At 45.3% G+C, this 27,679-nt stretch overlaps 1 protein-coding gene across 2 annotated transcripts; it reads left to right on the forward strand.

Moving 5' to 3' along the window:
* Positions 1–627: 627 nt before the first annotated feature.
* On the forward strand, positions 628–26,890 carry NUTF2 (nuclear transport factor 2). 2 transcript variants are annotated; one of them, XM_067004365.1, is made up of 5 exons: positions 628–781; positions 10,812–10,936; positions 14,008–14,079; positions 18,365–18,463; positions 26,368–26,890. In XM_067004365.1, exons 2-5 carry the CDS (start codon positions 10,838–10,840, stop codon positions 26,479–26,481), a joined length of 384 nt encoding a protein of 127 aa, XP_066860466.1. In that variant the 5' UTR covers positions 628–781; positions 10,812–10,837; the 3' UTR covers positions 26,482–26,890. The 2 variants fall into 2 exon arrangements, with proteins under 2 accessions (XP_066860466.1, XP_013032160.1); XM_013176706.3 differs by lacking the exon at positions 628–781 and adding an exon at positions 1,218–1,537.
* Positions 26,891–27,679: the final 789 nt, after the last annotated feature.

Genomic DNA, 27,679 nt, shown 5'->3' on the forward strand with positions numbered 1-27,679 from the left:
TCAGTCTCCTTTCCGATTTCCTCAGCCTTCAGCAGCAAGCCCAGGTGGACGTTTTAAGGACACGTCCCCAACGCTGCCTCGAAGCAGCAGACGGGCAGCACACAGGTTTGTAGGCAGAGCTGGGAGCCTTCGGAGCTGGGCCAGTGCTCATGAGTTGGCACAGGACAGCGGCTGAGCTGCTTTTCGGGCAGTCCCACAACCTGAACTGCCAGGTCATGAGTTGTTGCACACCTCCGTGAGCCTCCCCTGCTGCTGCTGTGGTGTGTGACTGAGTCAGTGTCCTGCGGAACAGCCACCCGCTTGGCACCACCTATTTGAACTCATTTTTGGACCACCCCACAGCTCCTGCCCCAACTTCTTTCCCCAGAAGCGAGCTGGGCCTTTATTCAGGTTTGTTTTTGTGGTACAGGTCTCGTCAGGGAGAACTGACTGAACTTCGGGGGGCTCCTGCCCGCTCCCTCACGGGAGGGGCAGAGCGCCCCCTCCCCCGCGCTCCGCCACTATCCCACAGTGCTCCGGGGCCCCGCCCGCGGGCCCAGCGCCGCGCGGTCTCCTTCCTTTCATTCAAATGAGCTCCCGCGGGCGGCGGCGCGGGGCACGCCGGGACTTGTAGTCCTCCCGGCCCCTCCCCAGCGCGCTCCGCAGCGGCCGGCCGGACTCGCTGTCCCGGCGTGCCGCGGGGCGGGGCCGGGGCGGGGCGGGGAGCGCGGGCGAGAGAAGCTGAGGGGGTTCGCGCCGCGCACGGGGCCGCCGCCGCCGCCGCCATAGTGGGAGCCGCGGGGTGAGTGCGGGGGGCGGCGGCGGGGCCGGGCCGGGGCCGGCGGGGGCGCTCCCGGGCCGCGGCCGGGGCCGGCCCTGACCTTCCCCGTCTTTGAGGCGCGGAGCTCGGAGGGGCGGCGGCCGCGGCCCGGTGCCGGGCGGGTGGGGGCGGGCGGGAGCTGCCCGGGGGGGGCTCATTCAGGGGAGCGGGGGGGGGGGGCGCCGGTAGCGGCCGCCGCGTGTCCGCGCCCCGCCGGCAGGCAGCGAGGAGCCCGGGGCGGGTGCTCGGCGCCCCGCTGGGCCCCCCCCCTCCGGTTCCTTCCGTTAGCCCGTTCCGGGCGGCGCCCGGCAGCCGGTTCGCCTTCTGCCGCTTCCCGTCGCCGCCTCCGGCTCCCGAGCGGTGCCGGAGCGCGGGGCGGGAGGGAGGGAGGGAGGGGCTGCGAGGGGGCCGGGCGCCGTGTCCCAGGCTCGCCGCAGCCCTTCGGCCTTCCTCAGCTCCCTCGCTCCCAGGGGGGCCGCGCGGTGCCCCTGGTGCCGCAGTCCGGCCGGAACAAAGGGCAGGTGGATCCAGGGAGGTGCTCCGAGGCGAGCGGGAGCCGGCTGCGGAGCTGCTGCTCGGAAGTTGGATCCGCTCCCTTAGCCAGCCGCCCTCGGGTTAACGCCTCTCTTGGGTCCTCCTCTGTGATCTGTGAGGAGCTGCGCTCAGGCGGTGCTTTCTGCAGTCGCTTGGTGACTTTCAACTTCTGGTAGCGACAGGGGAAAAAAAGGCGTTTCGCAGGTTAGTATGCAGAACTGGAGAAGTGACTGTATGTACCGTCATTATCAGCGGCACATCTATTTTGAAATACGTCTTGGCTCGCTTTTGTACCACTTAACTGTTTTCCAGCCAGGCTCCCAACTATCCCTTCGTGTTCCTCCCTAAAACAGTGCAAGTTCTTCAGTAGGTGAGTTGAAACTTAATTTGCTTTAACGTTAGTTTTTCAGAAAACTGAAAATTCTGATGACTTCCTGCAGCTCTCTGCTGGGATTTCTTTGGTCTCTGTCCTCAATAATAGGAGTGTAGCAGTTAGTGGCGTAGCTAGTGGCATATAGTATGTTTTGTGTCAGCTTTGCAGTATCTACTAAGTGCTGATAATGCTCTTAAGTATGATTTCTTTGTTGTTTTTAAACTCCCAAATACTGGAGCATCACAGACAGCTTTGGTATTTGTGCGTGACCAAACTGTGTGCCTACGTACCCAGTGTCTGGAAGTAGGAACTGCTGTGAGCTTGTAGGAGAAAAAGGAAGCAAAGAAGAGTAAAAACGTGGGTTTTGAAGCGTGAGGTAGGTAGGCAGATACCACGCAAAAAGTTCTGGGTTTTGTATTTTTCTCCCTTGTCTTTCTTCCAGGCGTACGTTGCAAACCTGGAGTTTAACTAAAATTCCAAGACTGTTCATGTGGAGGCTTAACAAGCCATACTCACACATAAAAAGATTTTTGATAATAAAGCATGATGGAGATTTTTTCCATGTTTTGACTGCTCTCAATCAATAAGAAAGGAAAGTTTTGGCTAAACCTGAAATAGGGTAATATAATGCAAAGTTATCTAGGTCCTCTTGCGTTTAGCACCGCACCAAAGTATGTGGAGCTGTGTTTTTAGGGGGTGAGCACCTTTGTGCTATCTAGTTCAGGGCTGTTACTCACACAGCTGGCTACTTGAACAAGCATACAACTGATTGCTTTTAAATGTGCCAAACTTCTGCTGCGAACAGTAAGAAAACTCGCAAGGCTCGAATTGCAGTTCTTGGCAGAAGATCTATCTAGAATAAAAGTGAATGCTGAATATTACTTTGCTGCAGGATCTTTCTGTACACGAATAAACCTTATGGAATTTCAATTATTTGCTACAGAAAAATGGTTTGTGACCGAAACATGGAATCACTGCTTCTGTAACTTAAAAAATAGTTTTCTCTTAACCTGAAGCAGCTGTCATAACAGTCATGGATAGATAGAAATATCTGATAGTCTGCTCTTTCTAGGAGACTAAATGTTACATTGGTCTGCCTATAAGGTAAAGAAAAATGCGGTTCAGCTGTGTTGCTCCCCCCATGCCTCCTCCCTTACCTTAAAGCTGGCCAGGCTTGATTGAGTTCCTCCTGGGGAAGAGAGAAGCAACTTCAGCCTTGTAGACTTGAATTCGGCTCCTGGATTGTATCAAGAATACTGTGAAAAATTGCCAGATGTGTTGTTCTGACTTAACAGTAAAACATTATTTTTATACATGATCAGGTAAGCCAATAATAAATAATTTCAAGTTACCTAGGCTGACGCTCTGACCGTTGGGTTGTCAGGTTGCAGATAGGGTGAGTGTCAAACTGGAAGTTTTTCCAGAGTCTTGCCATGTGTTTTGTTTAGTAATCTAAGTAGCCCTGCGCTTGCAAACAGCTGTAAACAAAGCAATATACTTCAGGTTGGCGTAATTCCTGCATTCATTTGTTTTGATGAAGTTGGAGGAGAAGAAAAAAGAGAGACTGAGAAGTGGAATGTCAATTTTCCATATTTTTCATAAGGAAGCTGTCTGCTCCTTGTCACTCTTCTCCGTTCTCCCTTTCCATCTTTCTGCTGTGCACATACCCAGACTTAATTATTTCTAGACCTGAAAGCTTGTTTAGCATAATGGAATTTCTTGCATGGTGCAGCCCATAGCAATTACAAGGTGAGAGCCTGTGTTCAAGTCATTGGTTTCTGATTGGCCCGGAGCAGTCATTTTCAGATTTTTAACCTCTGTGGATCAATCAGCTGCTGTGCAGACGATGGCAGAACATACCTAAGAGAAGTGGTTTTTATTTTTTCCTTCAAGTTTGCACCTTGACTGGAAATTTTAAACGGTTTTCAAACTAAGAGATGTTGACAGCTGCTAAGCTGGAATTTCTCAGGAAGTGATGGAGCGCCTGTAAGGTCAGTGACTGGTAACGGGTGGCGTCCCCGTGTCAGTGCCCCCATTTCATCACCCCTGCGTTCTGCCTGCCCCGAGCTTGCTTTCTTTGGGGGAGAGAAGGCCTGAGGGGGCTTAGCCCTAGCCTTCTGCTACCCAAAGGATGCGCATCAGGAAAATGGAGCTGGGCTTCTCACCAAGGCACGTGCTGGAGAGCTGGAGACAAGGGGCAGAAGCTGAAGCAAGGGGATTCTGGTTGGACCCGGGTGGGGCTTTTTCTGCAGGAGGACAGTCAGGCAGCTAAACAGATTTCCCCCAGGGGTTATGTGGTCTCAATCATCATTTTTTTTGGATCAAAGTGGATAAAAAGGTGTGGGTGACCTGGACTGGTCTAGCTGAATCTGCTTTGAGCTGGAGGCTGGAGCTCCTGAAGTCCCTTACAACCTGAATTATTCAGTGATTCTATGGTAATTTGCTTAGTTTCTTCCGTCGACAGAGTATGTCTTTGCTAGAAGCAGATAATCTGCTATCAAAGGATTCTTGCTGTAGGTATTAAATGATTTACCTGTTCGAGAGACCATTAATCCTGTGATACCGGTTCTGTTGTGTTCCTAGAAAGTGTGCACAGGAGAAACTCGTGGCTGTGTGTGTTTCAGTGGCAATAGAAAAGAGACCGAGGGAGAAATAGCAGGAAGGCTATTTACTTTTTTTCTCCAGCAGTATAAAGATTCTCACTCTCTCATTCTGAGCCATGAAAGCTACACGTGTGGCGGTAGGTGCTTGTGCACCAGGAACTGAAACAGCTCCGAGTTCTTCCATTGTCCGGATTCGCTTCTGTTACTCAGTAGCGAGGGGTGCAGCGGCTGATGCTCTGGGGGACGTTTGCCATGGCTCCACAAGTGCCTCTGGACCAATAGCACCCATTAAGGGGAGCATCAGTGCTCTGTCGTTATGCTGATCTTCTCATCTTCCAGCAAACAGCCTGCCAGCGTGGTGTGCTTCAGCTCGAATCCCGTCTTAGAGCTTAACTTTGGTGCAGTGCTGTGCGGTTTATTTGTGCTCGGATCACTTAGGGAGGCAGTGAGTGTAGTCATACTCGGAAACTGCATGGTAGATGGTGATATTTTCCCTCTCCAGCAGCATGTTAGAGTATTGCTTTGAGGCTGCTCTCTTTAAATCATCTGTTTTGATTTTCTGCAGATCAGGAGGGCTTTCCTGAGCTTATTTGCTCGTGCTGGTTGTTCTTCGATTCCTTGTAGTTTCCTTGTCCACCTTACAGTGTTAATTGCTGAAGGACACTACTCATTAGTGCTCATAAATACTAAATGCATATTACTCTAAATATTAGTTTTCATTGCCATTTTTGGAAAAACGTATGGTTCTTACAGAAATGCCGGCATGCCAGGCTTGAATTCAAGAAGACCTCATTGTGTTGACTGATAGCAGTCAGCTTACACGTGGCCTGCTCTGATAATGCAGTGAACAGCAGCGCTGCTTGGGACAAGACTTTGGTCTTTCTCCATACGGCAGAGACGCGATGACAGGCCACCGTCTCCAAGCGTTTCTGGTGCTTCTGCGCTTCAGGGAAGGCGATCTGATGGTTTGTCTGTCAGCAGGTGCCAAAGTAAAGAGGTGGCTTTTCTGTGAGGCACGCCCCTGAGTAGCTCTGGTGATGCCGCTTGAGGAGAAGGATGGACTTGGCGCTGCAGCGTGCTGACAGAGTCACCTCCGGATTGCTCCGTGGCTTCTTGTTAAGGCAGCAGTGGGAAGAGTTTTCAGCCAGGCCTTTTGCAAAAACGGTTCCCTTAAGGACTGTGCTGGGGGCAGTCTCGGTGTGTTCATCCTGATCGCTCATGCCCTGAGTCAAGGCAGAGAAGGAGGAGGGATGAGTGTCGGTATGAACACCTGAGCTGTGACAGACAGTGACAAAGACCCTCTATTTCTGTGTTTTGTGGGCTTCTGCCTGAGGCCAGCACGACCTTAGTAAAATTCCAGGTTGCCTGCGGCCCGTGTGAAGTCTCCTTTCTCTTCCAGTCCCCCTCTGCCTCACACCTTCTTTGTTTCCAGCAGGTGCTGGGTCGTGCAGCTTCCCTTGGTATGGTGCCATCTGCCCCGTGCCAGAGCAGGTGGGGCCCAGGTCAGTTCAGGCTCTGGTCTCTCTCCTGGAGCAGGATGGCCGGTGGCACAGGACATAACGAGCTGGAGCAGCCCAAGGGGGAAGGGGATGGAGGCTTTGGGATGTGGGGTAGCGTAGCTGGGATGATTTGGTGAGGCTGAGCAGCAAGAGAAGCATGGGGCAGTGATGCCACCGTGGTGGGGCCTTTTGGAAGTCCCTTTCCTGTTGGGGGTGGCTTTGCATTTAGGAAGGGCTGGTGTCACGGCGGACTGGGAAGTCTCGCGTGGCGTAGGTGTGAATTCCCGATGCTGAATGCAGGAGCTTTGCTGTGGGGTCAGGGATGTGGCGGTGCCAGGCTGAGCCTTGTGCTGGCTCCGGGACAGGGACGCTGGGGATGTGCCTGGTGCCGCGTCAGCCAGGAGTCGTAGGGAGCGTGGCAGGACGTGCGGAGGGCAGGAGCTGGTGCTTGAGGATGTCAGGGTGTGACCTGGCAAAGGAAAACTCGGTGCAGACCTCGCTGAGAAGTCCCCGGTAGGGCAGGGATAGAGTTCTGCAGTGTCGGCACGTACCCATTGGAGGGAAAGCTGCTGGCAGCCGCAACTTCTGTGCGCTGCATTGGGTTTCGGTTTGAACACTGACTGCTGGCTGGTGTTGGAGGTGGGGATAAATTCTATAATACGAGCAGATTCCAGGCAATTTACCGAGTGATGTGGGTTAAAGTATTACACTCCAGTGAAGCCGACTGGTGGCTTCGCTGCTGAGCTTCTGGAAAAAAGGAGCTGTTAATCAAATGGGCTGTGACGTCCCTAAGTGGGCGCGATGAAGTAGGCTTGGCTTGAAGTGACAAAGAGGAAAAAAAATTAGCTTAATGAAACTATCTCCTTTTTCCGTGGGGATTTAAGGTAGAATATCCAATAATGTTCTTATGCAGTGGTAACCTTCAGCAGGTGCCTTTAAAAGGACAGGTGATGCTCCATCTTAGGTGCTTTCTGGCTTACTTGAAACCATTTCTTTGTCTGGTTTTAATATTGAGTGCTCTCGCCCCCATAACCAAACTTTGAGTGACCTGTGGGTAGATCTGGTTGAGCTGTCGTCTGCCTGCGTGACGGCATCAGAGCGTGCTCGTTCTTCCTTGCTTTGGAGCGGACATTGAAAACCTTCTCTGCGATGCAAGTGTATTCCATACCTGACTAAAACAGCCTGGTAAAGGGAAAAGATTGTATCTCACTGAAGGGACTGGGTGTGGTGGCACAGAAGATCATCCCTGTCTTGTGTGTTTTCTCTAAACTCCCTGTGCAGGACACATAAGCAGCCACTAAGGAAAAGTGACAAATTGGAAGAGGAAAATAAGCATTCTGGGGGAGAGTTGAGCGTATTAAAGAAAACCATGTAACCATGTATGAATGGCACAGGGAGAAAAAAAAGGTTATAAAATAGAGGGTTATTGATTTCAGTAGTATTTTCTGAGTTCAGTTCTTGCTTCTCTGACAAAATCAACATTGTGACTCGTCAAACTTAGACTAATTTATTTCATGTCATTTTACCTACCAAAATACAAATACCTCCTTTTAAGAAGGAGGTGGCAAACATACGTGCTAATTTTAGTTTTAGAAACCATAATACTACTTTCTATATTTAAAATTCAGATTCCTTAATTTCTGCCAGTCTTAAAGGCTTTCTCAGTTTCAGGATTGAACAGAAGGCGTCTGGTGCTTGCGTGAGGCTGTTGTGCCTTGAGGAGCTGGAAGTCTCTGGGCCTAAAGGAGATGCAGGGCTAGCAGGCAACTGATCTTAGGTTTGCGTGATTGCAGAGCTTTTAAGGTGAATATGTATCGTGTGTGGGGAAAAGATTCACTTTGAAAGAGTGACTTTTTTTTTAGCTTCAGAAGAACATTTTTTTTTAAATTTCAGAAGAAGCTGGTGGTTTGCCATTTACTAGTTCATCTCAATGTTAGGTGCGTGGCTGTTTAACTAGATTTGCGTTTGAATGTTTGGGAGAGATGTCTGATACTTACCTAAATTCATGGGGTGGAGCTGAAGCAGTGCTGGGCCACAGAAGCTGAGTAGAAGTGTTTTTCACTTGGGCTGTTTGCTGTACCGCGGCTACCACCCTGCCACTGCGAGCTACGGACCTGTAGGTACCTTCAGGTCAGGAATGCAATCAGCAGACTTAAAAAACTAAATACCAGTACTCCCGGTTTTCCGAGCAAGTCGTGGGAGTCCTCTCTAACAGCACAACGTCCAGGGGAGAAGGGCAGTGAGGAGTTCAGAAAACTTCTGCAGGAACCGGGAGGGAGACGGCAGGCTGGCACGCTCGTACGCGATCCAGGCTTTCCTCCTCTCTCCGGTAAGCGTGTGTTGCAAAGACCTGGGGCTGTGCCAGGGACTGCTGCTCCGTGGAGCTCCCAGCTCGTGTCCCTTGCTGGGACGTGGATTGGCACAGGCTACAAGCTGCTCTGCCAGGGTTCATCTTCTGCTTGTAAGACCCATCGGAGGCTTGGGCATGAGATGAAGGTGAGGAAACGGGAGCAGAGGTATATAGAGGTGGTGCTGCTGCTGCTGTCTGTGGCTGAGGTGATCTCTCCAGTTCTGGCTGTGTTCCCCAGGCCTGGTCCCTAGCACGCGGTGGGCATGGATGCATCTCTGGCTCCCATGGAACAAAAGCAGGACTGCACACCGGGCTCTCAGCTACAAGCAAGCTGAAACCAATCCCTAGGACTTTGCTTAGATACTAATTTTTCTTCTTGTGTGATCTGCGGTGTAGAAGGGATGGTATTAGGGGACACAGGATGGTAAGCAGGCTGTTGCGACAGCAAAAGATAGAAATCCTAGCCTGTGGCACATTAAGAATTCATCAGGAGGAGGTTGTTGTGCCAGAGCGGGGACAGGGAAATGACAAAGCAGGAATGCTTGAGCCCACAACAGTCCCCAGACTTGCCTGCAATTCTGGATCCTGGGCTTTCTTCTGCAAGGCGTGTGGGTATCTGCAAGGCCTGCCCTGACAAGTGTGTAGTGAGAGTCCAGTACTGCGTGCTGCGGTGCTTACTGGTTGTAGGGAGAGCTAAAGGGCCTGTGCGAGGAGCTCATGCTGATGTAGTTCCAGTGGGATTATTTGGGGCACTCTTAAAACCTAGCATGCTTGTCCAAGTGCAGGACTGAGGGACCTCAGCAGCTCTGCTGTTTGGGAAATCTTTGCTGCAGCTGGGGAGATGTGTTGGCAAATCGTGCTGGCACTGCTCAGGCACAGCCTGGGTCTGTCCTGTGCCGGGGGCTTCTGGTGAATCTTCTGGGGTGTGGGATGAAGGCTGTTTGAAATCAAGGAAGTGACTTTAAGGAGGTTTTCTTTCAGTGTAAATCTCTTAATGCAGGCTGAAGTTTGATTTCTGCCTCTGCTCAGGTGAGGCTGCCATGTGGCAATCGTGGAATGCAATCAGCGCAACCTGTTCGTTTGTAAACTTGTGATTTTTTTTCCTAGTGGAGTGACTGTGGTGGGTAAAACTCCTTCAGCTTGAGCTTGTGTGAGTAAAGTTGAAACAGCCCAAAGCCTAAAACATAAGAGCTTTCTTGTCTGACTGCACAGCTAATGCTTGCTGTGGAGGTACCATGAGTGTTTTTCGCTTCTGTTAGGGATTTGACAAATTTTAAGCAGGTGGCAGTGATTAACTGTAGAAGGAAGTCAGAATAACCACTGTGTCTTGTGTCCTAAAACAGAATCTCATGGCTGAGACTTGCAGTGCAATACAGCCCTGTAGCTCGGGGGTTCCTGCACAGGTATTGCAAAACGGGACAGAGGCTGGGAAATCTTGATGTTTAGCCAGTGTAGCTTACTTTTGTTTCAAGTAAACTGGGATCTTAATGCAGTGTTTTCTCTTCTAGAGAGGTATCAGGGTAAAGAAAACAATGCACGTACTTTCTTGAAACAAATAACAGACTGGTAGAGCTGCACTGATCTTGCACGATGATTTCTAGACCTGAGCCTGCTTGGTCTGCTGCACATGTTGTATGCTTAATCCTCTAAAACAGGGGGACTCATGTTCACAAATCTGGTACCTTTGTGTTTCTGCTACATTCATTGGGAACTGCAGTCTCTTGCCAGGTGAATGCAGGGACCCATCCTACAAATGGCTTCAGGAAAAAAAGAGGTGAGGAAAACCAGTCAATGCTAACAAAGCTGGGTAGCACCCCTGGGAGGGCTGGAGTCCTTAAGTAGCTTGCTAACTGCTGCAGTCTAAGAAGAAATCAATTGATAGGGAGAGGTGGCTCTTGGTGGAGCCTGGAGAAGTGGCACACCCAGTGTGGCTCAGCTGTGGAGAGCTGGGAACAGTCAGGCCGTCAGCTTTTAGTTGAAAGGGATGGTCGTTTAGTTTGGATAACTCTTAATATTTTACCACCCTGTCTTGAAAGCGCTACAGGTTCAAAGATAAACGTGGAGTATGCTTCAGCCTTAGTGACAGCATGCAAGAGGAAAGCAGGTCTGAAAGTAAGCTTGTGTTATGCAGATAGCTAGTGGGAGTGAGTGAACTCCTATTGTGTCGCTGAAAGGATGCTTCCTTAGAGGGACCTGTGGATGGTGGAACGCGTGAGGGGCTGAATAGGTAAATCAAGTGATGTAAGCCACTTACAATCTGTCCTTATTAACACTTCAGTTGGTTACAGTAAATGAGATCAAGTCAGAAAGCAGGAGCTAGCCAACTTTTTCAGACGGTGTCACTTTTGAAATATGTGACTATGAGGCGGTAACACTTACTCATCTTGGTTCTTGTTCTCCACTGCTGTATGTGGGTTGTGACCTTTCACTGAAATAGCTCTTGAAATCACCAAATGCTCTAAGTTAAACCATTTAGTATCCAAGAGTTTTATTTCTCAGAAGTCCAGGATACAGAGGAGATGATTGTCCTATGTCTTCTAAAGGAAAATTTTGGCCAGCCGAGATGGTCTGTGCTCACTGGTGCTTAGTACACCAGCCAAGTGTTTTGCTGATTTATGTGATCCTTCTGATGATTTCTTGTTTTGTTTTACAGTCGCTGGCTTTGAGTGAGGATTCAGAATGGGAGACAAGCCTATCTGGGAGCAGATTGGGTCCAGCTTCATACAACATTACTACCAGCTTTTTGATGCAGACAGGACTCAATTAGGAGCAATATATGTAAGTATCTACAAAAGGGGGGGCGCAGGGCCCCTCTCCCATTGTCTGCCTCGATTTCCCTATTTTGATGTGTGGGCATACATAGGATGGGACAGTGGGTTTTATCCTGACTCCAGAATATCACTCAGTGCAACTGCACTTGCTGAACTTGTTTTTTTTTTGATTTCTTACACATTTACTTTCTATTTTGAGCTCTGTATGCCTCGTCTATAGGCAGTCAGGCTCATAAAACCCTTGGTTGGCTGTAGACAGACTTTGCAGTGTGAGAGGCTGGAGGCTACCTTGTGACAATGTTCTGTCACAGCAAATGTGCTAGACTTAGTTTGCCATTAATTTACAGTCTCGGGTTTGCTTGGATCCCTCTTCACTTCAAGTGGGATATGATTTCTGAGTCCTGCCCTCTGTTTAGCAGCACTTGTAGGTGTTTCTTGGATCTCATGCTATATTAATCCTCATAAAGGTAACTTGAATTTAAATTTTTAAATTCAGTTTAAATGTTTAAACTTGGTTTAGACTTAAGCTCTGTTTAAAGTTCTTCAATAATTGATTTGTTTTGCCCCTCATATGGGGCAAAACAGACTTTGTTTCCAAAATTAAAGCCTGTAACTAAAAGGCCTGAGAAGCATCAGCTTTTAGATTTGGAGGAAGACGCCTCCAGAATATGTAAAGTGCTCTGCATATGGAGTTTGATTGCTACTGGTGAGGAATGCTGCTGGGTGGCTGAGCTGTTTCAGCAAGACACTCAAGTCTTACAAGCCATCTAGCAGTGTGTCCTGTTTTTCTGACCCTTGCTCGATGAATCATACGAAGTTTCACCAATCCCTGGAGGTTTGAAGCTGTTGCAGGAGCACCATCTGATGCTCCTCCCTACACCTCAGCGGTCTCCACAAGCACAGGTAGCATTTACTCTTTGGATTCTTAAGTATTTGCTATCTGCTAGGCTGCTGCCTTGTTTTGACCAAGAAGCTGTGAACAGAGCCCATAAAGCAGGAAAAACCGGAAGCCACAGTTTAATCCACAGCTCTAAATATGAAGTCAGTAAGCAGTTCCTGTCATGCCATTACCAAAACGCTTTAAATCCTTAGACTGGTAATAAGTACAGACCAATTAATTCTGGAAGCATGGCCATCGCATGCATTGAACTGCTTTTTCTACCCTCGGGGCTTTTGTACCTTTCATCATTCAGCGGAGGTGCCTGTGAACAATGGACAGTTTTGTGGAGTCTGTAATCCGTGGAGGATGGGACCCTGTTTTGTGTAGCTAAAAATTGCTGGAGTTAAATGGAGTACCAAGTTTCTGTATTGTTTTGCAGTTACTTCCCTGCAGTTGTTTTGTAGGAAATGCTGTAGTGACTTCTTTGCTCTCCTTTGGGCGCGTGGCTCCTTATAATGAAATATTTTCTTAACTCTTGATGTTGTTTCCTTGTCTGTAGGGGTTTTGGGGTAGGAAATGCTTTTTGTTCTTGAAGCAGTTGCTCTCAGATTATTGATAAAGCAAGTGGCCTTGGAGGTGACCGATAGCAGAGAGATTAATTAGGTACGGCGTGAAGTTGCAGTTTCAGAGCTTGTTTCCCTCACCAACTTCATCTGTCTTCTGCTGCTCTTTGAAACACCAGAAAGGTCCTGCACCACAGAGTGCTTACCTGCTATTTGCTGAAGTGGATTCAGTAAGGCAGGTTCTGGGGTTCCTCTTCCTTTATGGCTTTCCATATTTCCATATTCTGTGATTCTGTAACTGGAATGCTTGAGAGAGTAGCCTCGTTCCCTGGTACCAACACCTTGCTTCTCCAGTGATCGAAGTCAAGAGGCATGCAAGATGCAAGTGATGTCAGCCAGATGCTCTTGTCAACTGACTGGTTTACGCAATCTAGATTTAGTCCATTTTCCTCTAAAAGGGACGTGTCTGGGTTTAGGAGAAAGCTGTGCTCAAGGGATCTTCACCGGCCTGCATTCAGTTGCATCTGTGACCCCGAGATGCTTCATGCTCTTGCTTCCCGGTCCCGGCTTTGTTCTTTTGGCTCTTGCTGCACCATGTTGTTCCCGATGATACAGTGAAGACCAGAAGCTTTTTTAGAATGGGTGTGACTGTGTTGTGCAGGCTCAGCACGCTTGCCTGAAGGAAGTGGCTTTTTCGTGCGGTGTAGATCAAAAACAAGGGTTGGAGAATCTACCGCAGCATACAAATGGAGTTCTTTAGAGCCTGCCATTTTCTGCTGAGACATGAGATTCATGTCTCAGCTTCAGTGAGATTTGAAGATTGGATAGGGAAGAGGCAAGAACTGTGTTTCTTGAGGTGTTTAAACTCAAAAGATGTGGAAGGAACAAGCTACCTGTGACAGGCTGAAAAAGAACTTGGGCTGTCAGGAAGAGGGTGAAGGTGCTGTTTGGAGATGGCAGCTGCCAGACTTCAAATGGTTTCCCCCAAGTTTAAAACTTAATTCTGTTTGCCAGGGCTCAGAACTGGACCTGAGAAGGCAGAGAGCGTGTTCGTGTGAGGTTAGGATACTGTGATTCTAGTTTAAAGGAAGTATCCTAAAATGAATATAATTTTTTTTGCCTGTTGCTGTTGCATCCAACATAGCATGCTGTGTGTGTCGTCCCTCATACAGTGGAAGAGCAGGTAGACCGAAGCATCTCAATCTTTGCATGCCACACAGGGCAGTCCGTTAGAAAACCTTTACAGGCACATTCTACTTTTTTGGGCGTGAGTAGGATATGCAAGTTGGTACCTTAGTTGAAAAAGCTTGATGGTACAAGTCCTTGTCATATTTCTTCATATATTTTTGTCTGTGCTCGACTTGCATCCATACCTTTAGAGTTTCTTCAGAAAGCTAGCTTTGATCCAAAGGTGGGAACTATTTTGCTAGTAGAATCATGATAATGAAACTTAATGTCCTTAATTTCTAGTAGATTATTCTAAACTCTTTCAGTTGTTCTTTGTGGTTTCTATCTCTGAGGTAGTTTCTGAATAGCTAGATTCTAAGGATACATGCCAAGTAAGCAAAGACTGTTGTCAAGATTGCTTAAAAGTTACCCTAAGCAAGCTGATGAATTTTTTTCTTTTCCCTCCAGATTGATGCATCATGCCTTACGTGGGAAGGACAGCAGTTCCAGGGCAAAGCAGCCATTGTTGAAAAACTCTCTGTAAGTCTGTAATCCTCTACTGAACGTTTGGGGAGATAGTCCTGAAGACTGAAAATTAGTTACCTCTGAAAATTTGATTTAGACTTTGGCAGTTAAATCAAATTTTAATTTGTGCTTCCAGCTTATATCTCCAAAAAACGTTTCTTGTGGTTTAATTCTATGTAGCGGGGTGTTCTGTTGGTGCTCTAATGGTAGGATGTTAGTTGACTCGTTTAGTTCGCAAGGTTATTTTGTGATTGCAACTGCATTTGACATTATTAATTAAAAATAGTTCATAAGCTGATCTCTTGATCTGGAGTAATGAAGGGTGTTTTTTGTTACATTTTAAGCACGTTCAGGAAGTAGTACAGCAGACATGTTTGGATCTGCCTGTGGTGAAGGCTAAACACATTACTGCAGGGAGCTTCTTGTTTTCGAATACATAAACTTCAAATAAGTTCTGTAGTGAAGAACCTAGGTTCAATAAAGCATTCCTCCATTTGAAGGAGGAATTCATTCCATTTGAAGCCACTTGTTCCCCTTCAAGTCAGAGGAAACTTCTTGATGTATAGAGACTGAAATTTTCCCTCTGTGTTTTAGTTAAACTTCTCCAAGCTTTGTCTTTTTGAGAAAATTCATCCCTCTTATAAAAATTGGTGTACTTACAAGCTGTCGAGCGACCTGAAAGTTTCTCCCGCAAGATCTGTGGAGCGTATGCTTTGTAGCTCCTCTGACATTCTGCTCAGAGCGTGGTGTATTGGACAGAATGTGGCATAGTTTCAGGCCAACTCTTTTGCACTTTGAGAAGGAAGCCTGTTACCTGGGCACTTGTCTTGTTGCACAGTTAGTGCTCCTGTGTTGTGGAATCACTGCTTTCGTCCATGGTATCCTTAACTGTGAAGGCTGAAATTTGCCCATGGATCTGTGATTTAGATGCCTGCATTGCCTTTAAGAATACCACGCACCTCAAAGCACGGCTTGCACCTATTCTGTTCTAGATGAGACGTGAGAACTCAAGCTCCAGAGTTGCTTGTTTGTTTACTAAGTGTTTCTTAGACCACTGGGCTACCAGCCATTTAGACACCCAACCAACTAAATATTTGCTTGGCCACAGCATCTTGGACTACTGCCTTGGATCTGGCCCAGTGCAGATACAGCCTGTTTCCCACCAGAGTGTTGTTTCATCTTTGTCTTCCCTGTCTGTGGTGCAAGTTGTTCTTTCTGGATTTGTGTGCTTGTTGCACAGTGGAGGCATAATTCTTTGCCTCGAGGAAAGTTTGTCTGACGACGTCAATCTGCTTAAAGTAAGGAAGAAAGGCAGTACGACTATTGCATGCCCTTCCACTGCTGTGGCTTGTTATGGGACGGTAGCGTCGTACTCCCAACTCTAATGTCTTTCAGCATAGCTCTGACAGTGCTGAGCTACTTAGGTCTTGTTTGCTGTTTTAACCTAATGTGTTCACCTATTTTGTGCTTCTGGAGTGTCTGAGCATGTTGAGCAGGTCACTGAAAGTTTGGTACTGGAATTATTTTGTACTTCTGCAGTCTTGTTTTCAAGCATCGAGGCAGGATTTTCTTTTACAGCAAGATCTCCGCTGTGTAACAGCAACGCTGTGGCAGCTTTTCAGTCTGCCAGATGTTGCTCATACAGTTGGGTGAGGTTGCAGAGACATTGCTTTGGCAGCACTAGTGCACCTGTACCCTTTTTACAGTTTAGAGTGGGAGCTGACACTCATTCCTTCTGTCTTAATGGGTACTGGGTTGAGGAGTTATTTCAAATAGAGTGCCTGTTCTCATTTTGGGGGGGCAGCCTGTTTTGGCTTGAGTGTTTGATAAGCCTTTAGTTCTAGGAGCTTCTTGGACCAAGGAGGAAGCCGGGACAGGTAGCTTGGATGATGGAACGTTTTCAGACCTACTTCAGTGCTTGGTGAGATCTCTTCACATCTCTTGGAGGCAGAATCCTGCTACAGTTTGGGCATCACATGTTAACCAAATTTATACAGAGTCTCTGCCAATCAATAAGGTAGTCTTGGATTTAGCTTATTGGATGTTGTAGGCTTCTGTCTCAGGTTGAGCAGCTCAGAAGGCAGGGTGATGTTTGGAGGATACTGCAGGAAGTAGTCTCAGCACTGCTAGGTCCATCAGAGAAAGCCAAGGATGGCTGCTCTAGAGGAGATAGCAGGAGGCATGAGAAACAAGCTTTGTTTGCTAAAATGTTGAGCAGGCATTGCCAGAAGTGAGTTTAAGCTACCCAGAAAAAAACTGTATTCTTGCAAAATTTCTCTTAGCTGGCTTAAAAGGAAGGTTCCACAGTTCTGGAAGTAAAAGTCCAGACAAGTTCTCAAAGGACACTAAAAGCTTTGCTTGTTCTGGCTTTTCACTTGTCAGCCACATTTATTGTACTCTGCATGTAAAGAAATCCTTCCTTTCAGTACAGATGGGTATCCACAAGCAACAATCTATCTGAGGTAGTTTTATCTTAATCAGTGATCTTTCCTATCAGCTTACCCTACAGTGGGATTTCCACCCCTGTATATCAGGAGGAATAGCTGGTTTGACTGGCCAGCCACTGGGGCCCTTTTCTCAAAATGGGACAGCCAGGTATTTGAAACAGGCAGCATCTTCCCTGGCCTCCTTTTTGGTTTCATACCCCCCTTTTGTGGGGGCTCCTGAGTTTGAAGCCTTTTCCTTCTTCCATCTTCTCCTCCCAGTCTCACCTCTCAGTCATCTTGTAATGCTGGAAGCTGGGTTCTGGGTACAGCCGCGTTCATTCCCGCTTACCTCTCTGCCTTTTCAAGAGACTCTTCTTGCAGGACTTGCTCAGCAGGTAGCTGTTGTGAAGAGGTGAGACTAGGTTTCATAGTACTGCCACTTGTCAAAGGAAAGGTGTGCAACGTCCCAGCCTATGCTTGTGCAGGCTGGGCATGCGCATTGCATGTTCAAGTTCAGGATGGTAACCCTGGAAAATACTCTGCTGGAAGCTACAAACCAGTTGGCTCGTTCTTTTCACTTCATGGTAAGTTGGGAATTACTGTCCCAGCCAAGAAGAAACACTGCAGGCTTTATTCAGGAGTGTTCTTGAATCCTGTCTCTCTGTGGTTAGAGGGCTGCTCTGTATGCTTACTTTGTTTCCCTGGGTCCTGATCCTTCCACCATTTTGTGTTCTCTGTTAGCCAAGGGTTTAGCTTCCTGGTGTTCTTCATGAAGCCTTATACTTGTAGGGCCCAGTCTGCTCTCCACATCCTTGATAGTAGCACTTTTTCAACTCCTGTTCCTATGTCTAGGCCTTCTAGGAAGTTGAGGCTTTCCACTAGAGGGTAATGCAGAACTTGTCTAAGTGCTTGCTTGGGTCTGTCCTAGCAAGTTTTCAGGAAAATGGAGCAAAGTCAAAGTGCATCCTGCAGGTTTAAACCACCGTATCCTGTGCAGTGCTGGGTAACAGCCACGTGACCCCTCAGAGCTCCATCTGTGCCAAAATGGCACTCCTACAGCATCCAGCACTAATCCAACTTCTGATAGAATGGTGCTGAGCTTATGTTCGTGTGACAGTACTCTGAGATCCCCTAGATATCCGATGTTTGCTACTTGGAGTCATCAGTGGTTGGAATGTGAATGTGGTCTGAGATGAAAAAGAAGGATCACTCCACACCGTCTGATGTTTTCATAGGTGATAGGTGTGTACCTTGCACTCTTGACTCCAGACATGCTTTTGTAGCTGCTACATGAACATGGGAAGCTTTTTTTTCCACAAATGTGTGCTCTTGCTTCCCCGCTCTTCTTCCCTCCTGCCTGGCAAATGGCAAAGATGTTGCCAGTTACTGTTTTGATTCCCCTCAGATGCTATCTGTTATCAAGGAAAGTGAAATGGAAAAGTGGATGTGAGGAACTCAAATCTCAACCACTGGATCTTGGTCAAACACCACTCCTTTCTATTTATAGCCACTATAAGGAAGAAGCGAAGTGGGAGTTCTTAGGTCATATACTCTTTCAACACTGTTCTGAGCAGAGAAGATTTCTGTCTTCATCATATGATCTTCCTGCTTGTAGATGAACTGGAGCTCTAACGCTGTATAATTAGACTAGGAAAAGGCACTACTTAATGTATATGGCGACATATTTAATGTATTTTGGTGCTTTAAAAATACTGAACTGTTGTGATCCAACCCAGCTTAGTGTTGTTGTTGAGTTGCAACAACTCTCCCTGTAGTACTACTAAAATAGTCTAATACTTCATAATGTTGGATTTGTTTTGCAAGTTAAATAATGCAATAACTCCATTCTTTATTTTGCTCTCTCTTCATTATAGAGCCTCCCTTTCCAAAAAATACAACACAGCATCACAGCACAAGACCACCAACCTACACCTGACAGCTGTATACTCAGTATGGTAGTTGGACAGCTTAAGGTAAACTCTTTCCATTAAAGGGTAACAAATGCATATGTCTTAAATTTTTGCAGGATACTAAATCGTCTAATTTCTGAAAAGAAACTTCTTGGGTGGGGAAGGAATTCTGGTAAGCTTGCACTGGGATGTCATTCTTCTGTTCAAGGTCGCTGAATAACTGCTTGTCTCTTCAGATAACTAGCACTAGGTAAAAGCACCTGTAATTTGGCAGTCATTTGTTCATGTCCAGCAAGTTAACGTGGTTTTTACTATGCACACAAGTATATAGGCACTAGCAAAGTCAATTTTTTCCTTACTCTGCAGTAAGATTTTAGTGTCCTCAGTTACATTTAAAGTGTCCAAGTGTTCTTGGACAACAGAAGCACACCTAGTTTAACATTCTCTTTGATGTAACATATACTAAATCACAGCTCAATTAATGTGTTTTGTTAGCTGACAACCCTTCAGTAAGACCCGGCTTTTCATTTGTTATCTTAATTATCTTAAGACACAAGAATACAGTCCTGGTGTTAATGTAGTCCAATACACTGGTTTGTATTCAAAACCAGTTCAACAATGGGAATGTTGCCTCTGAGCTCAAATACTTCTTGCTGAAAGAGCTGCTTCTTGTGAAGAAGTCGGAATATATTTCAGGCTGCAGTGTGTTTACATTGCTGTTTAAATTATGGAACTGAACTACGTGAAGTTACTCAGTCTCCTGCTCTTCTGAGGAAATGTTACATCTTAATATACCAGGGCTATAGACCTGTAAGTTAATGAGACTGCTTGATGAAAGAAGTCCTGGAATTTGTATGCAAACAACCAAAAAAAACCCTCCTGTATGTGAAGTCACTTGTAGGCAGAACTTGCACACAGTGAGCAGTGTTTATTCAAAAAGCATGAAATCACCATAGTTATATCTTTCAGAGTTAGTTTTGTCAGGGTTTGGTCCAGCCATGCTGTCAAGTCAGAACTCCAAAGTCATCCAACCTTTAGAGTTACTTTGGACCAGGTTTCTCTTAAAATAACTATTTAGGCTTTCTTTCTTATGTTAATCTTATGTTAACTCTCAGTGTCACTTCTGGTATCAATGCGTTCAGACTTCCTCCAAATGTACAATTAACTAAGCGAAAATAGGACCGAAAGTTTGGATCTGTGTGCTTAGCTGTTCCCCTTCATTTTGTTGGGGGGGCATCCACTTCTAAGCCTAACATAGATAGCTTTGGCTCTCATTAAAGTTGCTCCTGCTTCCAAGCTGCAAGTTGGATTCCAGCTTTCTTGTTGCTCGCTCCTGCTTGCACGTACATACTCCAGTGAGTAGTGACAGCTACGTGTGGCCACAAAGCACTGAGTTGCAGGGCAGGTGTGAGGTCAGACATGCTGATCTCATCTGTCTGACTCCTGGGTGTGCACAAAACTTGGTGATGCAACCAAGACTTCTTTTCAGTCAATGTCTTGGGCCAGTGACAGCTGCATTTGGTTATGCACAGTCATGTTTTTAAGGTCATTGTATAATCACCGAGCAGGTTACAGCTTGCAGCAGTGATTTTGTGTTGAATGCTAGGCAATGAATGCAGTTTCTTAAAAGTTTGGGTTTTATCATCCTTTAGTACAGCCATTAGGATGGTAGATGCAGTCAGAGCTTTTCATAAATAGCAATTCTTGGAGCAGTGTTTCTTACTGTGCTGTTTTTATACTCTGAATAACTTCAGCTTGTTGAGCCATACCTGAATAATTCAGAGATTGTACGATAGTGCATCTAGTTACTAGGAAAGAACGTACTGGATTGATTATATGCTTATTGTCACTATCAAATCCAGCTTGTTTGTGATTTTTATATTAGGAGAAGCATTGCTTTTTCTCCATTCCTCATCTTAGCTTTAAAAAGTATAGTACAGTGCTTGGAAATGCTGCTCCTCACTGAGGAAGTGTCCAGATGGTCCAAATTTTTGGAGTTCTTGCTTCTGCCTTGTGTGCTACTCATCATTACAAATGGACAAATGAAATATTCAGCAAGTCTCTAGCATGTGTGTAGTAACCACTTCTGCCAGTACATGAACCTAGCTGTCGTAGTTAGTGAATGCTTTTTCTTGTGCTTGTACATATGTTAGCAATCGTTTTAGCACATCTTAGTGCTGTTTTAGATGTGATAACAGTGACAGAACAATGGGGTTTGGTAAGTAACTCACTAGAGTTGGTAAGTAACTCAACCCATCTCCAGATTGGGTTGAACAGGATATGCTGTAGCACAGAAACGCAGAGCTGGATACTTAGCTTTATTTAAAGGTAACCTTCTTAACGGTGTGTCTGTTCTTCACAGCTCTAATTCCGTTGTTTAAAGGAAAAGTAGAAAAATTTGCCCAGGGAAGAGGACTTTCAGGAACAACCCTATCAGGGCTTGAAGGGATGAGCCCTGCTTGCTTTGAAGAGTTATCCTATTCATGTGACAGAGCCAAATTCTTGAAAGCTCAGTACAATTAACGTATACGCTTTGAAATTCTCTATTTGTGAAACCTGCCTTGTATTCTGTAGTGAAGGAGCTTACATAATGTTTTTAGTAGAGTAATACAAGAAAGTAATTAGGCTAAAGTACCTGTAACATGCAGTTTCTAAAAAGTCATTCTTGGCATGATGCTTATGTTTTCAGAGGCCTCAACTGATTAAATTGTTCATCCAAAAAGTTCAGAGGGAAACTCATTCTTAATTGAGCTGTATGCATCTTTGGCACTTCTTTCTTAAGCCGTTGTATTTTGATCTTGTTTGGTTTTAGTGGGGGGCGGGGACAGAATACTTGAAGTAAAACCTTATATTCCCCTGCATGTAGTGTGGGGTGAGCTGTTACAAATTGTCACAAAGCCTCAGGTCTTCTAGCTGTACAAGAATGGTTCTGAAGAAATAACAGGGCCAAGGACTACTATTGTCAAATGCTTTTCCTTACCACAGCATTATGCTTAAGAAGACATGCAATTTTTTTTAATCCTTTCGTCTCCCCTTTTGGAGAGTGATTATAACTAGTCAATTGAAATCATAACTGCCCCGTGACAAAGCCAGGATGTGTGTCTGCCTCTGTGCTTTTCCAGTCTACAGCCCTGCGAGCTAATACCAATATGACCTGTAAAAATGCAACATACCTTTTGGAACAGATGTCAGTCCCCCCAAGTGTAAGTTGTAACAGCTTCTAGGAGAAGACTTCAGAGCGTAGTAGAACACTTGAGGAGGGTGAACGACGTCTCTGAGTGAGACGTCACTGGCAGAAACAGTACAGTAACTGTTTTTTTCAGTAAATGTTTTTTCATTGAAAAACATTTTCAAGTAAACATGCGAGATCCTCTTCAATGAACGTTGGGATAGGTGGTAATGTTGTTAATCCTTATGTGGAGGGATAATAAATGTACCTCTGCTTATTCTAATTCTGTTCTCATCAATTCTTACTGCTGTTCACTGTCTGCCTATGTGCATCCTTACTTAACTAGGAAGAGTAAGCATCAGTTTAAGCCTTCAGGAGTGAGTGTCACTTGGTGAGATGCTAGTTCACCAATGTTCATCCAGAATATTTCCCGCTGTTCTCAGTCTGCTTCACCCGGTAACTTATTTCTCCTCCTGTCATGCTCAGGCAGATGATGACCAGGTTCTAGGCTTCCACCAAACCTTTTTGTTGAAAAACTTGCAAGGTGCCTGGGTGTGCACCAACGAAGTCTTCAGGCTAGCCCTCCACAACGTTTAACCTCTGCCTTACCTCTGTTCCCTGCAGTCCTCGCTGTCCTGGTTGAGTAAGGAGCTTTCTTCTCACTCTTCTGTCAATTAAACTTGTGGTGGCTGAGAAGCATGGCTGTGGTTTGCACATTCTCAGAGCAATGTGGAAAATCTGCAGTTCTACCCAAGTGTGAATTTTGAAGTGCTTGTTGCAGAATTAATCGTGATAACTAATTGTTATGTGGTGTTTCTTGGTCTTAAAAGGGAAAGGGAACTTGCAACCCAAACGACTGGATGTTTTTGTAATGCATGGTGGATACTTAAAGCATTGCTTTAAAGCCTGTTAAATGAGGGTTAACATCTGAAAGAACCTGTTATCTTCAGTCACTAGTCTCTCCTTTGAGATAAAGATAGCTGCAAGTATGCACTTTAATCAATGGTTTCGGTGGGGTGATGGTGAAAGGAAAGTAAAATCCTCTCTTTCCAGATGAGGAGAAAAGTTGCGATTGTTCTACTGTTGCTCAATAGTGTTTTTTTCAGCTAAACTTGGATTACAAGGTAGAGTAGCTTGTAATACTCTATGACTAATGGCTCTGTAAGTTGAGGACTTTCTACAGTTGTGGGCCTCAAGGCCAGCAGGGCTGTAGGAAAACTGGGAGAGGTCAGAAAGCTGCCAAAATTAGCAGTATTTGACAGCTTGGTGAGCCTGGAGAGGAGGTGGCTAAGGGTAATAACACCTGCAATGTACGTGGAAAGCAGTTCGGTACTTCCACTACCACCTGGTAGTTGAGTATCTCCAACAACCTGAAGGCAAACTATTGGTGGTGCCAGACAATGTAACAAGGGACGGTGATAGCAAACCACAGCTTGGGAGGTTCAGACTGGACACAAGGGAGAACTCACGGTTTCGCTGTTCTGAAGAGAAAGAAGTGTTGCCTGGACACATTGTGAAATTCTTGGAGGCTTGGAAAGCTACTAAAGAAAGCCATAGCTAATGCAGTGCTGCTGGCAGTCCTGCTATAAGCGGGAGGCTAGATGGGAAACCAGAAGTCTTCCTATCTGATTCTGAGATTTTGTTTTTAATTCCAAGTTGTCATGAAAGAATTTAAACTACATAAAGGAAAACTTTGTATGGTAAATAAAGCCTCTGTGTTTAAAGCCTGTGCTTCACATCTGGAATGCAAATTCTGAGTCGGACACCACTGAATTTGGAGGGAAAAGTAAGGGTAAAGAGTTTCAGTGAGGCTGTTTGAGCTGTGATGAAGATCCCAAATGGGCATGGATTATTCGATCTCTTCTAGAGCATCTTCTAGAGTATCTTGACTGTGGGTCTTTGATTACGTGTTAGTAGTCTATTCCCAATATTCTGAATACATACTATAAATTTCATTTGCATTTCAGTATAGTCTAGGATTTTCTTGTTTTAGAGAACATTGCTCCTCTATTCTGCGACTTCACTGTGCGAGGTGGCCATATGTAGAACAGTGAGGGTTTGGGGAAGAACTTTAAAAAATCTTTTTTCATACGTCCAGTCTTGAATTACATAAGGAAGGATGAAACTGGTGTCAAGCCAAAGCACTAGCAGATGGGGTGCAGCTGCACTTAGCACACACTGAGGAACTCTACCCTAAAAGCAGTGTGTCAGTGATTGTTTTTGCAGAGGTACATTTTTAATGTACGCTCACATTTGTAATGAGCACATTCACATTTGGTAAAAACTACTTGGGCAACCTCTAGCAGATGCCTTGGTGACCTAAGAGAAAGAGGCCAGAGGGCAACTGGGAGTGTGCTAAATGCTTATTAATAGTTGTAATTAAAGTGGTTCAAGCTGGTAAGATTCTCTAGTGGTTTAAATGAAGCCATTGGAAGGGAGCTGAAGTGAACATGAACTCATTCTGGCTTAGTCCAAAGGGATAGCATTAAAAAAGTGCTTTACAAAGTTGTATTTCAAACCTTAATGCACAGCCTTCTGATGCTACTCAGTTTTCTTAAAGATTCCTTTGTGTCTGGTATAAACTATCAAGTAGTAGTGAGACCTTACTAGGATTTAAGTGGTGGTTGATACCTAGGAGAAGCTAGAAATGACACAAACCCCCAGGTTTCTGTGCACAGGCCACCTCTTCAGGATGGATAGGCAGGCATCTTTCTGGGCAGATCTAATGATGCTGGCAATTCCCCTGAAATAATTGGCGTGACTGCTGTCTTACTTGCTATTGAACTAGATAGATGGCTAGTCTAATCCAACACAATTGCTGTGTTCACATTGTGCTGATTACTATGGAGCCTCTGCCTAATGCAAAAGAAAGCATATATCAGCATGACAAAAGGCTGCCCAGTTCATCGGGCAGTTGAACAGTGACTCTATTAGCACTTGCCTGATTTGAGGATTTTTCGTTTATTAATTTGTGAACTGAATACTTGAACTTCCTGATACTCCTGGCTTTAGTTGGTGCTTTCTTATTCTTTGGCTGCAGGAAAGTAGTTTCCTCATTCATCTTGTCCTTCATGGTTTTATAGTAAGTTTTATAGTACTTTGATATCTTTCCCATTCTCCCACCCAATCACAGTTTTTTGCAAGCTGGAGAGTCACACTTACTTTACTTTCTTCAATAAGAGACTTGTAGCTGGATCATTTTTTTCTACCCTTTTCTGGCCTTTCTTTATTCTACCACTTTTTTTAACATAAGTAATGCATGCAGGATTTGGTATGTGGGTGCTCTGTGCATTTATGTGGTTGCATAATTATGGGCTTTGGTCTCTTTTCCTAATAACTGCTAACACTGTTTGCCTTGATAGCTGTTGAGTGCTGAGCTGATGTTTCCAAAAAAAAATTACTTGTAATGATTTCAGTATCACTTTTCCTGAGAAGCAATAGCTAGTCTAGCGCCCTTCTTGGTTTTCCTCCATGGGTCAGCGTATACTGACACTATTCCATATACTATTTTTTGTTGTTGCTCTGAAATAGATTTGGATGCTCCTTTTACACTCCAATCATGCACTCCATCTTACCAGTGCTCTGGCAGACTTCCTGCTTCATGATGCAGTTGTTGTTCTTACCAAGTTGTTCCTCAAAGTTGACTTGTTCCACAGCCAATTTATCATTTATGTGAATCTTATATTTTAAAAGATTTTGTTTATAGCAGTCTCCTTTGTTCTTCAGCCTTTTTGCATTTGCTTTTCTTGATGGACAGCAGAGCATTGAGAGTAAGCATTCAGCATTTTGACGGTTCATTTCATGTGTTCCTCTGCGTGTTGCTTTTCAATACTTTCTTACGCTTTTCCCCCTTTTCTTAATTTGCAGTAGTTGCACTGGAAGAATAAAGCTTAAAATCCTCCAAAAATGCTAAATTGAATACATGATAGTCAGTATCAGAGGATTGCTTGTAGCTAGGTCCTCCAAGCTGTTCAGATTAAGTTCTGTTGTGATTTCCAACTGTTATTAAGGCTTTAATTCCTGCATCATATCTCTGAGAAGGCCGGTAAACATCAGATGGGAGAACTAGACTCCCTGTAATACTATTTTCTCATTTTGTAGTCCCTAATCCCTGTAAGTATTATAGTGCCCTATATTATAGTGCAGTAAACCCACCTAGCTGAATTGATGAAGGCAAAAGTTGAGGCACTGCTGGGAAGATTTCACCGTGCTCATTAACACCTCACTGCAGCTATGGCTGTTATTTTGCTCTGAGCTGTTCCTGGGCGTTCCTGCTGTTTCTGGTGTAGGAAGCACAATGTTGCTCACCAGTTGTACGGGCTCAGGGAAACATTTCAAGAGCCACGATCGTTACAAAGATCATTCAGGCAATATTGCTGCTATTGACTTCCAGAGGAAATCCCTTTTGTGATCAGTCCAAACTACAGCAATTCCAAATTAATTCAAAAATGCATAGTCTCGCACTTGGTTCCTGGGCAAGGTCCAAAAAAAACTTGTGGCCTCAACACAGTGAGGCAGGCATGCCTTTATTGGTGTGAAGTTGCTGGAATGAGAAGTCTGTAATTATTCCAGAAAACTCTAACAACCTATTGCAGGATTTCTGTGTCATTGGGCACTAGGTGTTTGCAAGCAACTTGGAACAGAACCTCTCTGGTTGTTAGTAGTTCTTGAGGTACTAGGTATCTTACAGCATGTGATATCACTGTTAACATTAGCTTTTAAGTTGTCTTATCATCACTCTTAGAATACATTTCTCAAGAAAGAGCTTTTTGAACTTTTTTTTCCTCTCTTTTCACAGGCTGATGAAGATCCTATCATGGGATTCCACCAGATATTTCTATTAAAGAACATCAATGATGCCTGGGTTTGCACCAATGACATGTTCAGGCTAGCATTGCACAACTTTGGCTGAGCTGGCGACCCCGAGGCACCCGTGCTTTTTTTTTTTCCTCCTCTTCTCTTACTGATACTATTCACACTCACGGAACATTCCAAATATCATACACAAACCTGCAGCACTGCAGAGCGCGAGCAAGCAAGACCTGTGACCTGCCCTTCTGCTGAGTTTACATTGTCACTAGATGAGTTCCTTGTGCATGATGTTTGGAAGTTAGACTTAGCTGCATTTGACAAGAGAAATTTGTGTTGTACCAGCATGCCTCGGAAAGAATTTATAATGCAAAAGGTTGTTGTTTATGTACTGACAAGATGCTCTATAACCCAAAGAAATGAAAGAACAGCAGCCTGTACAGCCCAGTTATTGATTTGTTCAGATGTTTCAATGCTACGTTACACAATAAAACCATGAGATTTTCTTAGCAGTTTAAATTGTTTTAATGAGTTGGATATCAAGTATGTGATGCTGCTGCTGCTTGGTTTGGATGCCCCTTTTCTGCCTCCTTGGGAAATGTTTATGAACCTGAAACTTTCAAACTGAGCACACTTCGATAGTTCTACCTGCAAAGGCAATTCAGCTATTCCCTTGGTCAAGCAACTTCTTTCCTCCCTCCTCCTCAGCAGCTGTGACAACAGAAGCTTCTACCTCAGGTTTTAACAGTGGTTGTCAGGTTACACCTCACATCTCATCTGTTTTATTTTACCAATGCACAATCCTAAAATAACTCACAAAGCTGACAATTGCGGTAGCCTGTAGTTAACCCTCAAAGCTAAAGAAGTTTGTGTTTTCCTTGTAAGCAGACGTGCATCATGATTTTTCCTCATAAGCAATCATGCACGATGATACCTCCTCTAGTGTCCTCCTGGAGTTTGTATCCAGCTCTCAAGTCCTGGCCCCATGCGTGCTCTGTGTTGCCCTTCTCCTATCCCTTCGTTATAATTTGAACTGGGAGATAGTACTGCATTTGCTGTGCATGTGTCTTTACCCCTGGAGGTGGCAGCATTTCACTAGTGAAGGGACTTAGGAAATTGTTTTTACTCTTTCCAGCACGAGATGGCATGTGAGCAGAGTCACATATGCTTTACCTCCAGACCTGACTAAGCCATTTGACCCAGTTTTTCGAGGACTTAGCTGCCTAGCTGAGGTCGGGCTTTTCAAGTGTAGGGAAGCTGGCATTTCCCTTTTCTTACACCTCTCGGGGAAAGCCTGGGGC

Source organism: Anser cygnoides, chromosome 12, assembly GCF_040182565.1.
Source record: "Anser cygnoides isolate HZ-2024a breed goose chromosome 12, Taihu_goose_T2T_genome, whole genome shotgun sequence".
Classification (NCBI taxonomy): Eukaryota; Metazoa; Chordata; class Aves; order Anseriformes; family Anatidae; genus Anser; species Anser cygnoides.